Source organism: Nilaparvata lugens, chromosome 10 (genome assembly GCF_014356525.2).
Source record: "Nilaparvata lugens isolate BPH chromosome 10, ASM1435652v1, whole genome shotgun sequence".
NCBI classification, from domain to species: domain Eukaryota; kingdom Metazoa; phylum Arthropoda; class Insecta; order Hemiptera; family Delphacidae; genus Nilaparvata; species Nilaparvata lugens.
The window spans coordinates 38,117,307-38,131,082 of NC_052513.1; the positions used below are offsets into that span (position 1 = coordinate 38,117,307).

Sequence of the window (13,776 nt, forward strand, 5' to 3'; positions counted from 1 at the left end):
TATGGTTACAAAGTTTATTGCTATAGAAATAACTAGTAGGCTACTTAATAGTACTAATAGCAATAAAAATATAATGCAATAGTTTTCACAGAATAGTACTGTACAAGTAAGATTCGGTTCTAAATGTAGCATCCCTTATGAATAATGAACAATGATAATAATGAACAATGATAATGATAATAATGAACAATGATGCTTCCCATAAAAAATAATGCCAACAGATTTCAGTGAATCTCCTCACAATAGAAACCTAAAATAGTGTATCTTGGACTTTGTCACATATAAATTTGGAAGAAAAATAGCACAAGGACTACCTTATTATTTCATCTTTCAATGTTATTACATTAGTGTCATTTGCATTGTAAATAAATAAATATAGTGAATGTTACTAGTTGAATTTGGCAATCATCTTAATAAATTAGATGGATCTCATGCAGAACATTTTAAAAGACTACTAGAATATTACTGTAGAGCAGCTTAAAACTGTTCGAATTCAATACAAGAATTTGGATCTCAAATCGAACACATTTTACAGGCCAAGAAGAAATACAAGTACGTCAATCTTACGTCAAAATACAAGTAATTCTAGAGGCACATGAAGATATTCAAAATTTTTAAATCATCATTCCTGGACCGAAAATCAAGTGACGAAACAGTGTGTGACGTCAAAATACAAGTAATTCTAGAGGCACATGAATATAACCTTAACTTTTGGACAACATTAACATTTTATCAAAATTTTTGGAGAGAAATAGTACAGGCTCAGCCTAGTTTTTCCTCCAATGTCATATATTGTATTATGATTATAGTGTTTTATACAATAAATGAATGAAATATTGTATTATGATTATAGTGTTTTATACAATAAATGAATGAATATAAAATGTTAAATACCTATGGTGGTAACCTACATAATATTTTATTTGACAAGGTTGAATTTGTTTTTCACTGACATAAACCAATAATCATGGGATGAATTTGAACATAATTTGTTTTTCATTGACATAAACCATCAATCATGCATTTAGTGTTTTTTTCACAATGATTCAAGCTTCAAGAACTTCTCTCCTAGAGGGTTAGGCGTAAGAGAGGGTCGACTGCGCCCTAACTTCGCCCTCCCAGGTATAAAATAAAGGCAGTCATTCTATTCTATTCTCCTCTTTTGATATTTTGGAATCTCAATAAAAATTGAAGAGCCAGATCTCTTTAAATCTGTACTCTGTTTAGTAGTTTGGTGGATTAAATCAAACTATACAGAAGCTTCTATCATAATAATATGCACTGATGGATAATTCACATAAATCATGCATTGAATGATTTTTCACAAATATTATAATCAATTTGTAATCAATACATTCTGGTATGTATTCATAATGAAGCTAGTTATGATCATATTTCATATTATCCATGATATGGTAAAGCCACGAAACCAGGTTCTGTGTATATTATAATATTCTATAATAATAAAAAGTGGTTGACAATTTAAATTTTTGTTGTCATTGTGGAAAAGTACCACAACATCACTCACAACACAACTGTAAGGTTAACCATAATTATTGTGAAGAATACAGATTTGTAATAGAAATTTCTCCCGGTTTGTTTTAAGGCGTTGAAACAAATTAAATTAAATATCATACTCATTTACAAATGTATGCATTCATGGAACAATCAGCCTCAACTGTAATCATCAAACTATGATTACTCAATGAATGAAAAAGAGAGGTAAGCTTCAAAACATAAACTTTACAAGCATCAATTCAATTCTAACCACTAATAAAATGGAAAAATAAAAAGATAAACAATTAAAAACAAAATAAAAACTTTATATTTAGATATAATACAAGTATACCCATAAAATATTTACAATATTATACAACTGTATAAAAGACACAATGGATTTAAATATTGAATAATAAAATAATACAATATCCATAAGTGTTCAACAAAAATGCTGATGTTATATGGTATTTATAAAATACAGACATAACAAAGTCCCAGCTAGTATCTATCACGAATAACTATCACAGTCTATTTGGCACTTGACTGGAAGCATCAAAGCTAACCATTTCATCAAATACAAAAAACACTATCTAATATAATTATAGAAACAAGTATTGTTCTTGATTTTCGGCAACAAATTATTAGTCTGATAAAACTAGTATTAGCTAATAGTCAAAACTAAAGTGCGAGATAAATTACTTTTAACATGAAGAGGAGAAACCCATTTCTCCCTCCACAGTTTGTAGCATAGACACAGACGGACATCCTGCGCACAATTGGATGCGCCGTGTCATTTTGCTTCATGTTCTTGTGATGAAAACATCTCTGTAACATACACAAACCAATATACCTGCTGACCAGTACACTACTTGGAACATTTCCAGCAATAGATGGAGGGGAGTGTTGCCGCGTCGCGTTACAAAGCTCTCTCACTCAGACACAAAAGAAGGAGAATGCTGCTAGGTAGTGGGAGTGGTTAGTGGAGGATAGAGCATCGGACCTCTCCGTCTTCGAGAAAGAGCCGTGTTAAAAGTAATTTATCTCGCACTTTAGCTATTTTATAAATAGAAATACAAATCTCAGTACCCTTTTTTTTGAATTATTTTATCACAACATGTTTCAACATTCATGCCATTTTCAAGTGATTCTCTTGAAAATGGCATGAATTTTGAAACATGTTGTGATAAAATAATTCAAAAAAGGGTACTGAGATTTGTATTTCTATTTATATTACAAGTAGTCCTAAACAGAAAAGAGACTAGCTATTTTAGTATAGCCAGAGATCCACATTATAAGCCAGCACTTGACAATATTAATCGGGTACAGGCCTTCAATGAGAAAATCTCCCTACAATAGAACTCGACGACGCTCTGTTTCATGCTGCCCCCAGCGCACTAAAACTCATCACCAACGCTCTTTTTCGTGCTGTCGCTTGCGAGCTGCGCGCGCATCCGGTTAGTTTTGCTCTCCTTGCCGATGCCCAGTCTTGGCAGGCCTCTGTTGAGGCCCTCCAGTAGGGTGCAGGCCTTGCAGATGGCCTGACTGGACACGAGACCGCAGCGGTCACACGTGATACGGGTCGGCATACGGACGTCGTCACGTACTGACAGACGTTCGCCTGGGAAACGGAAACAAAGACAAATCATTAATACAACAGAGTACTCACACTGAAAGTACCAAGAAACAGCTAACATAATCCACATATGGTCAGGGTCTCACCTCACATTGAAAAAACCAAGAAACAGCTAAACAGATCAACATATTTGAACTAAATTAGAACGAAAGAGAAATTATCAATATCATCACAATATTGTCATGGTCTCACAAGTTGATCCCTGGACCGATTCACCCTTTCCACAGGATCCGGACTTCCATAACATTTGATCAACAAGTTGAATTGTTAAAACAATTTGAGATCAATCTCTAGAGTTTACTAGAGATTTATAACAAAGCAAGAACCGAAACTAGTATCTCAAATTGTTTTGGTACACCAGTGATTTTGACAACATTTAGTAGTTTTTATTCAATACAAAATAATATCGTGTGACCTGGCTGGCTCAGGTCTGGTGTCAGAGTTTTCAGGTCGCAACTGATCAATTTCGGGGCCTCTGACATGACCTAACGACTGCTTTTTAGGCAGCCGGGACCGACGGGGCTTAACGTGTCCATCCGAAACACGGGAGTGGCCCGAGAATTATTTCATTCAATACAGATAAATCTACTACAACATCACCTTCATAACAACACATGAAGATAATTTATTTGGTTTACAGTTGTTCTTTGAACTGAATTAAAACTGAACTTCGTTTATGCTGTAACGGCTTTGTGGAAACACATTTCAATTTATTCAATCAATTATTCATTTATGGCCGTTTGCACAGTGAAACCTCAAAGGGAATATTGAATCAGCTGGTGGCTTAAACTCAAAATGAATCACATTATAACAAATGAAACTTGATATAGATTTAATCGAGTTAAAAATGAAATTAAGTTTTCCTACAGTTACGTTGAAAAGTGGCCATTGCTGCACTGATTACAGAACGCAAAGAATCACTTTTCCGCTCTAGTGCGGGAAAAATTTTTCTGCACTCCAGATTTGCAACATGGCAACGCAAAATACTTAGTAGGTTATATGGAGCAACAGTGCAGCAAAATCAAAATGAAGTTGGTAACAGTGACTGCTGTGGCTGCTATAGTGAGCAGAGGTGCAACCAAGCACAACGCGCTAATTATTAAGTAGATATTATAACCAAGGACAACATTTTTATTCATTTGACAATAAATTAAGGTTTTTATCAATAATAAAATTTCACAGAAAAACATTTGATGGATTTCAGGCAATTTTACCCATAATTACCCACTTTTCATATTCAATGTTAACTGTAGGAAAAACTTAATGTGAAATACGTGCGCAAAGTTCCTCTGCTGCACTCAAGAAACCATTCCGCCCTCGCCTACGGCTCGGGCGTAAACGTTTCTTTCGGTGCAGCAAACTGTCACTTTGCGCACTAGTTGCACAAATAACTATTTAACTGCACTATGCAAATGGCACAGTTGTAACGGCGATAAAATGTCGTTTATTCAATTATTTATTCATTCAAATCTACGCCCAAATTCTCACCGGAATGTATGATATCCATGATGACAGAGGGCCGTATCTTTTCGAGATCCTTGAGAAAGGTGCGCGCATAGCCGCGATAGGCATTGGGTGCAAACACACACTCCGTCGAAAAGTACACTAGCTTCTTGAAGTAGGCGTACATCACTATCTCTTTCTCGTAGGTGTACTTGAGTGGCTTCACGCGTGGTATCGAACCTTCGCTTTCCTATACAAACACAAGAATTATGAGTTTGAAAAAATGTTCCCGAATCAAAGTACAGTTTACTGAGAGAATTGATTCCACAAGACTAAAGTACATTGCAAAGAGTTTCAATAACATCTGGAATAACATTACCATCTCTTACCCATAAGTGTAAATATTGGGGACCGAGCTTTGCTCTGGAGTACAAAAGCATAACAAATATTCTACGAAAGAAGAAATTATAATAATATTCATAGTTCATACAGGAATGTTCTATCTAATCACAGTGAATTGAAATTAATTCCCAGAGGAATACAAAAATTTCTCTCACAAAGGCCCGGTTGCACAAAAGCCGGTTAAATTTTAATCCTGATTAATTTCAAGTGAACCAAATCAGAGAAGACCATTTCAAAAAGATGGCTCTACTGAAATTAATCAAGATTAAAAATAACCCGGCTTTTTTGAAACCGGCACTAAGTAACTGATTGAATGATAGCAAAAGTTCAACAGCTGAGTCATAATTTTGACACAGTCCCACACACATGAACTTGCTCAATCACTTCCATCATCAACAGACGACGAAATAATTATTTTCAGCTGTTTTTCCAAGGATGGATGAAAATTATCCTTTTAATGTCCTTCAGCGAGTTTTCCCAGAGATGAGACCTAGTGCAATAGAATTTTCACATTATAAACCTACTATGTTCTGAATTTCAAGAGAATCGTTAGAGCCGTTTTCGAGATCCGGTGAAATACAAACATATAAACAGAAATTGCTCGTTTGATAGTATAGGATTCACTAAGTGTACTTGTGGTATAGAACCTTTATTTCAGAGCCTGTTCATAAAAAAATCCTGAAGACTTAGGCTCCCATAAACTTGGCACATAAAGTAATCACATATTGTAGCTTTCTACACTGATGATCACTATCACACAACAATAATACTAACTCAGCGGGCAGTCTGAATGGAGAAAGTTTCTCCAATTGCATGCAACTTTTTAGACATATTTAAATAAATAAATGTTCATTTCCAACAAAAAAAACTAAAACTACAACATCAATTACACAAAATATGGATAAATTACAATTACATAAAATAGTTAGTTACAAAAAATTCTTATAATGTGTCCTCTACTTGTTTAGTTTTTTCTGTGTGGAAATGGTACACTATGGCGTACCATGTTAGACACATGCTAATTTCAACAATTCCTACTTTCATTGTATTCTAAAAACAATAACAGCGGAAAGTGTCTCACACTAACTGGTACTTATATCAATTCCCATCAACAATGACTGTTACTCTCGATAAAAGTAACTGCTACTTCCACTAACAGTAACCGTTACTCAGTTACAGTAACCGTTACCTACCACTGACAAACTAAAGCATATAACTTTTCAAACAAAGTGAAACACACCGACTTTCTCCTAATATCTTCTACTCCCAACAAGAGTAACAGTTATTTTGATCAAGAGTAACCGTGACTTACAGTAGCAATGGCCGTGCACCGCCTGAGCCTAGCAATGTCTCCCCTGAGCACATTCATGAGAACAGTCTCGGCTATGTCGTCCGCATTGTGACCTGTGGCTACCTTGTCCACTTTCAACAGAGAGGCACCTCTGTCCAGTGCCTGGCGTCTGAATACGCCGCAGAATGTGCAGTTGTTCTTGCGACCAATCTGAAAAATATATTATATAAGCTAAAGTTGAATGAGTTGATTGAAAAAGAAATGAATAAAGAAAAATAGGATTGTTTGGATGACAGATCCACGCCCCATAAGCAGCAGTTCCTACAACTAATAATTGAACAGACTTTCTAGAATAATTAAATAAGAAGACTAAGGCCCGGTTGCACAACAGCCGGTTAAATTTTAACCGTGATTAATTTCACGAGAAACCAATCAGAGGTTTTTTTGAGAAGACGGCTTCTCTGATGGCTCTCATGGAATTAATCACGGTTAAAATTTAACGGCTTATGTGCAACCGGCACTAAGGGCCGGTTTTGAGCTCGGGATTTAGCTAAGTCCTAGACTTTAAACAGCTGGAGTCAGAAAATTGGCTTTCCAAAACGGGGCGTAGTCGCAGTCATTGTCATAGTCACGTTTGAATTAAATTTCGAAAAACTAGAAAATTGAACACAAAATAAAATAAAGAGAAAATAGTGTAAAGTTTCAGCTATTTTGAATTATTTATGAATCTCTAATTCGTCAAGGAAAAACGTTTCCAATTTATAGAAATGAGAAAATAAAAACTAGACTACTGTTATAAAAGCTGCGACTACGCCCCGTTTTGGAAAGCCAATTTTCTGACTCCAACTGTTCTAGGACTTAGCTAAACCCCAAGCTCGGAAACCGGCCCTATGAAATTGTCAAAAACCACAGATTATTATTGAAAGTTAGAAAGACCGGTTTCGGTTGTTACACCATTGTCAATCTCAACAACCAAAACCGGTCTTTCTAACTTTCAATAAATCTGTGGTTTTTGACAATTTCTTAGTCTTTTTATTTAATATGAATAATTACCACAATATCAACTTCTCAACTACACAAAAAGTTTCTAGAATAACTTACACTCAACATAAATTTAAACAATTGAAATTAATAATTAATTTTTTTGTGGAAAACTGAATATAGCGTAAAAACAAAAGACACTGCTATCATATCAAATTTAAATAAATCTAAGTAGATTCAAACAGTGATACAAAATGTTTATGTCAAACCCAAACTCATTCTATAATAATACTAGTTCACTTCCAATGCATGATCAATGTAGAAGACAACTAAGTTATGTGGATAATGTATATATATTATTTGAATTTATTGTTTCAATACCAACCAGACTTTTTAACAAAAATGAATATTTCAATAACTGTTTCAACACCTATTTATTTATTTATTCATCACATTGTGTACAAATACTTAACATGAGGAAAGGCACAACAGGCTCATGCCCAAAACTGGTCCCATTTCCAATTTATACTATACTGTCCAAATCAAAATGTTGGTTATGTCACTTTCACTTTTCAAAATACAATTTACGCTCTTCAATACTCAGATAAACGAGCAAATTTGAATCAAATAGGTACTATTAGAGTCTACAATCAAAAAATATAGAACAGTAACTTAGTAATTATTCAAAGTCTAAATTTTGAATAAAAATAGAAATTTTTGAGCTAAAAACTTCACACTTCAACAAGTATTTCAATAATATTGTTTGAATACCAACCTGCTCTACAATCTCGTCCATAGTCCATCCGTACAGTTCCTTGTAGGACAGGATGGTGAGAGGCATTTCATAGTCATCCCTATTCTGTTTCACTGTTTCCAAGCTGTCATCTCTGTATCCTGTTCCACACCAGAAAAAAGTATAATATAATCTGGAGAAATGAAATGAATTACTGATGGGATTGAAACACAATAAAAGATATCAGGCACCCTTTTATTTTATCACAACACAACTAGTTTCAACTCTTCCAGAGCCAAATGTAGATTTTTACACTTTTTGTGTAGTTGAGAAGTTGATATTGTGGTAATTATTCATATTGAATGAAAAAACTAAGAAATTGTCAAAATTTTTTGACAATTTCTTAGTCTTTTTCATTCAATAGATTTATACACTTTGAAATGGTTCTTGAAGAATTAAAACTAGTTGTGTTATGAAAAAAATAAAAAGGTGCCTGATATCTTTTATTGTGTTCGATAATTTCAGCAGCCCAAAAAAGTGAGTACTAACTACAATGTTTATCCTACTGATAGGCTAGGACGTTTACTCAATTATTACAGGTGAATATAGTTTTTATCATTTAATTACAGTTTGCTCAAGTTAGAAGGAATGGATTAATAATAAATAAATTTATTTCCTTTAACAAATACAATCAAGCAATTAAAACTTAAAAAGTACAAAATATCTACAATACAATAGATTTATGAAAAAATAAGGAATTTAATTCTATTGGAAATTAACCTACTCAACTATGGGAAACCCATGTAGTAGAGTAGGATTCTAAGTGAAAGCAGCACAATCGAATCGAAACAGGCTATCAATTTCTAAGGAATAAATATTTAGCAAAAACAGCAAATTCGAAACTAAAAAGCTATCACTTTCATCATCATAAGGGCCAAGAGCCAAGACTGCTATTCGTCCCTAATCATATTTATATGATTTGTAATTGTAACCATGAATAATTTTGAATACTGTTATTTGATTTCAAGTGAGAATAATTTTTATTATTGCTTCACAAGTACAGTTTGATTGGGTACACTTATGGTTTCATTTGGAAAAATCTACAACACCTTGTATGAAGTTAGTACTAAAATGAAGACACTACGGTATTTCGATAATAACTATTAAAATTGATGTTGTTTTACACGATGAAAAACTTTATAACAACTCTGTTGAAATAGGTAGCCTACCTTTTTTAAATATATTTTTCAGCTTTAAAGCCGTTTTCGTATTCACTTGAAAATGGATTTAAAGATTTTAATGGATTTTAAAATATATTTTTATTTTTCATATGTCTCAGCTTTAAATCCATTTTCAAGTGAATACGAAAACGGCTTTAAAGCTGAGACATATGGAAAATGAAAATATATTTTAAAAAAGGGTACCTGGATGTTATTTTCATATCAATGTATGAATATTCTATGTTAATACCCACCAGTTATGCCCTCATCGATAGACAACAGCACCAGTTTGAGACCGTAGCTGTATCGCTGATCTAGCAGTTTGAGGACATAGGCGAGCACAGTGGAGTCCTTGCCACCCGAAGCAGCCACTGCCACCACCTCCCCTGGCTTGAACAGCCCCCCACCCTCGATGGTTTTGTGCACCTCCGTCTCAAACGCCCAGAAGAAACACTCCTTGCAGAGGGCGTCGCCTGTTTTCGGTCTCTGGAAAGGGTAAAATAAAATGAAAATGATAATCAGAGAAGGTAAGTAAATAAGGATGAAAGCAGGTAAATGAGTGAGTGAGTGAATAATGTTGAAGAAGTAAGTCAGTGAGTAATCAAGTACCAGTAAGGAGGTGAAGGAATAAAGACGGAAGTAAGTTTGAATGAGGATGGAAGTAAGAAGTGAGTTAATAGAAGAATGGTTTGAGCAAAAAATCGTAAAATTATTGGTGTGCTTAGGGTCCCATTACAAAGTCATTATTGACCGAGCGAAGTGAGGTCTAAGATTCAAGTCGACGGTTTGGCATTTCTTAATGTTTAAATGTTTATATAGGATGGGTGAAAAGTCCGAGAACGGCTTAATATCTCATACACAAAGATAATTTGAGGGATCCTACTCAAATCGAAAAAACTACTTTATAATGTCTTTAAAAATCTGGTCCGCCATATTGAATGCAACTTCATTTTTTAAATTATAGTAAGGTGGTCGTGCGATACATGATTTCGATAGGGAATTTCAAGAAAAAATGAATGTCGGAAACCGCATATCGATATCTCAAACCGTTTCGGAAATATTCACATTATTAATCAATAATATTCAAAGTATAAAAGAGAGAAAAAAGTCTGAGAACGGCATAGTATCTCATAAAAAGAAGTAATTCCAAGGTGGGTGTGATTGGGGATGTTATTGTCATTGTAAAGTAGTTTTTTTCAATTTGAGTAGGATTCCCAATCACACCCACCGTCAAATTACCTTTGTGTATGAGATATTAAGCCGTTCTCGGACTTTTCACCCACCCTGTATGTTGCGCATTTACGGCAAAACGCGGTAATATATTTTCTTGAAATTTGACAGGTATGTTCCTTTATAAATTGCGCGTCGCCATACATACAAGGTTTTTGAAAATTTTGCATTTCAAGGATAATATAAAAGGAAAAAGGAGCCTCCTTCATACGCCAATATTAGAGTAAAACTCACACTATAGAATTATTCATCATAAATCAGCTGTCGAGTGGATTACAAAATTGCATGCCATGACGCATGCAATTCAATATCTCAATGTAACTTGGTAAAAAATCAGCAGCTGGGTAGACTATTAATTGCATGCCTCATTGAATACACTTTTATGCACTATTAAATGAACTATTGATTGCGTCCAATAACGCATGCAATTGATAACTAAAATAAGATAGTATTATTGTCTCTCGAACTTTCTCTGCTTTGAACTCTGTTGCCAGTATATCTTTGAAGGAGATTAGCTTTTGATGTTAGCATTTTTGATACACCAACCGCCATTAGCCGTTTTCACACCGATATCTTGCCGACACGACATACAGACAGGATTTACTATGATGGACAGTATAAGAAGAGGCTGCGGTTTATAACTGCGCGAGGTCTACTGTTCATAGAACTACTAGTAGTATCATATATCAGAGGAGCCCACCCCCCTGAAACTAGAAAAAAATCATCTCCTAACCGTCCCTCCGTAAAAATTATTGAAAACCAAAAAATGGAGTGAGAGGTCATCCTAAAACATTTTTTGGGGACCTATCTAATGATTTCATTTTGAAACACCCCCCAAGAATCTTGAGGACTCAGTCTCCTTCCATATCCCCTTCCTCGAGTGGGCACCATTGCATATCCGAGATAGTCGATTCTTGATAGAAACTTTGACAGTTGGTAAGTAACTTGATTACTTACTTTCAATAGTAAGTAACAAGTAAGCTAGCTAGAGTAAGTAATCATTACTAGTAGAAGGTCTTGTACTGGAATGTTAAAATATCCATCTATGATCAAAAAGTTGAAATAATAACTTGTATTTATGAGTTGTAAAATCGCTTCCTGGTGGTTCGGAATCTACCTGAAACTGTAGGTCCATTCATCTCTCATAATCTGCCTAGAGCTCATGTGGACATCACCCTCAGCAAAAAAATTATGATTACAATATGGTTGTGGCTATGTTTCAATTTATTCGAAGTTATTATTTAAGGTTGAATAGTTGAAGTCAAAGCTGTGAAATTTACTTGTACAACTAGACTGTACAACTACATTAACAAGAATGGATAATAAATTTGAACTAAGTTGATCAAATTGAGAGAGATCAATAATTCCTAAACCACTCAAAATAGCCATTTTGAAAATTTAAAACAAGTCTGTAGGATGATCAACTTAAGTCATAGAATAAAAATATTAAAACTCACTTAGTACGTTTTCCTTTGGTTGAGTTTACAGAACATAAGTTATAATAACGAGCACTTCTTCAAAACATTATGTTCAGTAAATAACATTGAAAATGTGAAGGTTCTCATGAGCACATAAATAATGGACGTCATTTGGTGTAGCCTATATCTTACGTTTGGTCTATAATGTGGAATCTTTTGAGACTTGCGATACTTACAGATGAAATCATGAATTAAACAGTTTATGTGCGAAGGATAAAATAGGGGGAATAAAACGGGCAGTTAGACTAAAATTTATGAGTCGCAAGCCCGGAAGGGATGGATACTTTTGCCCATCTCAGTAGGATAAGCCACTGAGTTATTGGCCTGCAAATAACTCATCATGAGTTTATAAAATTTGTTTTAGTCAATAGATTTATATTCCATACAAATTATAGGCTTTTTCGAATAAGTATTTGACGAGAAATACTGAAGATACAGAGATTGAAACTATTAAAAATGCCAAAGATGCTACTATAATGCTATGCTTGAAGGGTGGAATGGATAATGGCGTCATCCCCATACCACTTTTGTTTAGTCAGAGTCTTTCTACACAAAGATTATTAACAGTAAAAACAATATTCATCTACAAAACCTACTCAATGATGATAAGAAATAATTGTAGAGATTATAGATTGAAAACATGAAACTGAATACACAATAGTATATTATTATTGCACAAAGTCAAACTCACCTTCAAGACCGCGTTCTTTCCACATTTGGCACTACACACGACCGGCATTTTAAAAATTTGTTTTCTTAAAAAGTTGAAACAAATGTTTTTATAATAAAACAGTTTTAACTGGAAATATTTCTTAAATCTGAAAGTCTAAAGTTAGATGAATGAGAAGAAATCGATTTTTGATTGGGATGGTCCATCCCCTCCTTGATAGCGAAGGGTTGAAAATCAGATTCAAAGTTAAAGATACAGGAGCACATAAACTATTATTACTTGAGCAAAACAATCAAGTTTTATAAGTTTTGAATGTTGTAAAACATGATTTACAAAAAAGGCAATTTTCAACTAAAACTTCAAAAATAAATTTGATGTTGCACGATGCAGACGAAAAAGTCAGCCATTTTGAAGCAGACGAGAAAAGGTCTGCCAAGTAGTGCCAACACTCCCAACTCAGCCACACCTAATTTATAAAATATAAAAATCATATTTCAAACATTTTACTACTGGAAAGCTATTTTTTATTGTTAGATCGATTATTATACAATATTTTTTTAAAAATATTTCACAATTCATCCTATAAATCTAAGAAATCTTCCTGAAATGGATTTTCTAGAACAATCAGCTGCTTTGTATAAATGGCATTTCGATTTCAACGCAAATCTGGGATTTTGTCAAAAGTTTAGGTTATGCGGAATGATTTTGTGTAAATTAATTACTACTCAACTTATATCTAACTGTCTCTAAGATTAATTTTGTTTTATTCATATTAACTTGCAATATTTCTTACCATGCAGTGTTTATAGTGTTCGATTTCTTTGTAATTAAATAACTTTAAATTATGGAAACCGTCAATAATGAAACTCTCTTCAAGGACACTGATCCAGATGATAATAATGGTAAGAAAGGGATAAGGATAAAATTCATCTATTTAGGAAATCCATCCAACGTATTCATTCAATGTTTTGATATAATGTCATGTCTTACAAAATAGACATTTTTTGATTGAGTTGTGTGATTTGGGCCGCAAAGTATGGTTGCACATTGCACTCTATCTTGTCTTTAGGATTCATGCTTCATGCTAAAATGGATCGTCATGCAAATTCTCATGAAATCTAGAATTATTTGTCTCAAATAATTGTAACATTACACCATACTTACCAATATTTGTTCACAAACTCATTGAAAGAAG

The 13,776-nt window shown here is 33.9% G+C and overlaps 2 protein-coding genes across 2 annotated transcripts in view; one reads left to right on the forward strand and one right to left on the reverse strand.

The window, feature by feature from the left end:
* Positions 1 to 2,557: 2,557 nt before the first annotated feature.
* Positions 2,558 to 13,010, reverse strand: LOC111055464 (cytoplasmic tRNA 2-thiolation protein 1). Its single transcript, XM_039436806.1, has 6 exons — positions 12,603 to 13,010; positions 9,458 to 9,689; positions 8,026 to 8,144; positions 6,291 to 6,479; positions 4,622 to 4,826; positions 2,558 to 3,118 (listed from the first exon to the last, which is right to left on the reverse strand). The coding sequence occupies exons 1-6, from the start codon at positions 12,648 to 12,650 to the stop codon at positions 2,895 to 2,897; spliced, it is 1,017 nt and encodes a 338-aa protein (XP_039292740.1). The 5' UTR covers positions 12,651 to 13,010; the 3' UTR covers positions 2,558 to 2,894.
* A 216-nt stretch (positions 13,011 to 13,226) lies between these two features.
* Positions 13,227 to 13,776, forward strand: part of LOC111055465 (rab GTPase-binding effector protein 1) — a 40,127-nt gene continuing 39,577 nt past the window's right edge. Inside the window, 1 exon segment of the mRNA XM_039436807.1 lies at positions 13,227 to 13,483. Within this exon segment, the coding sequence (XP_039292741.1) occupies positions 13,426 to 13,483 (58 nt within the window). The 5' untranslated portion in view covers positions 13,227 to 13,425.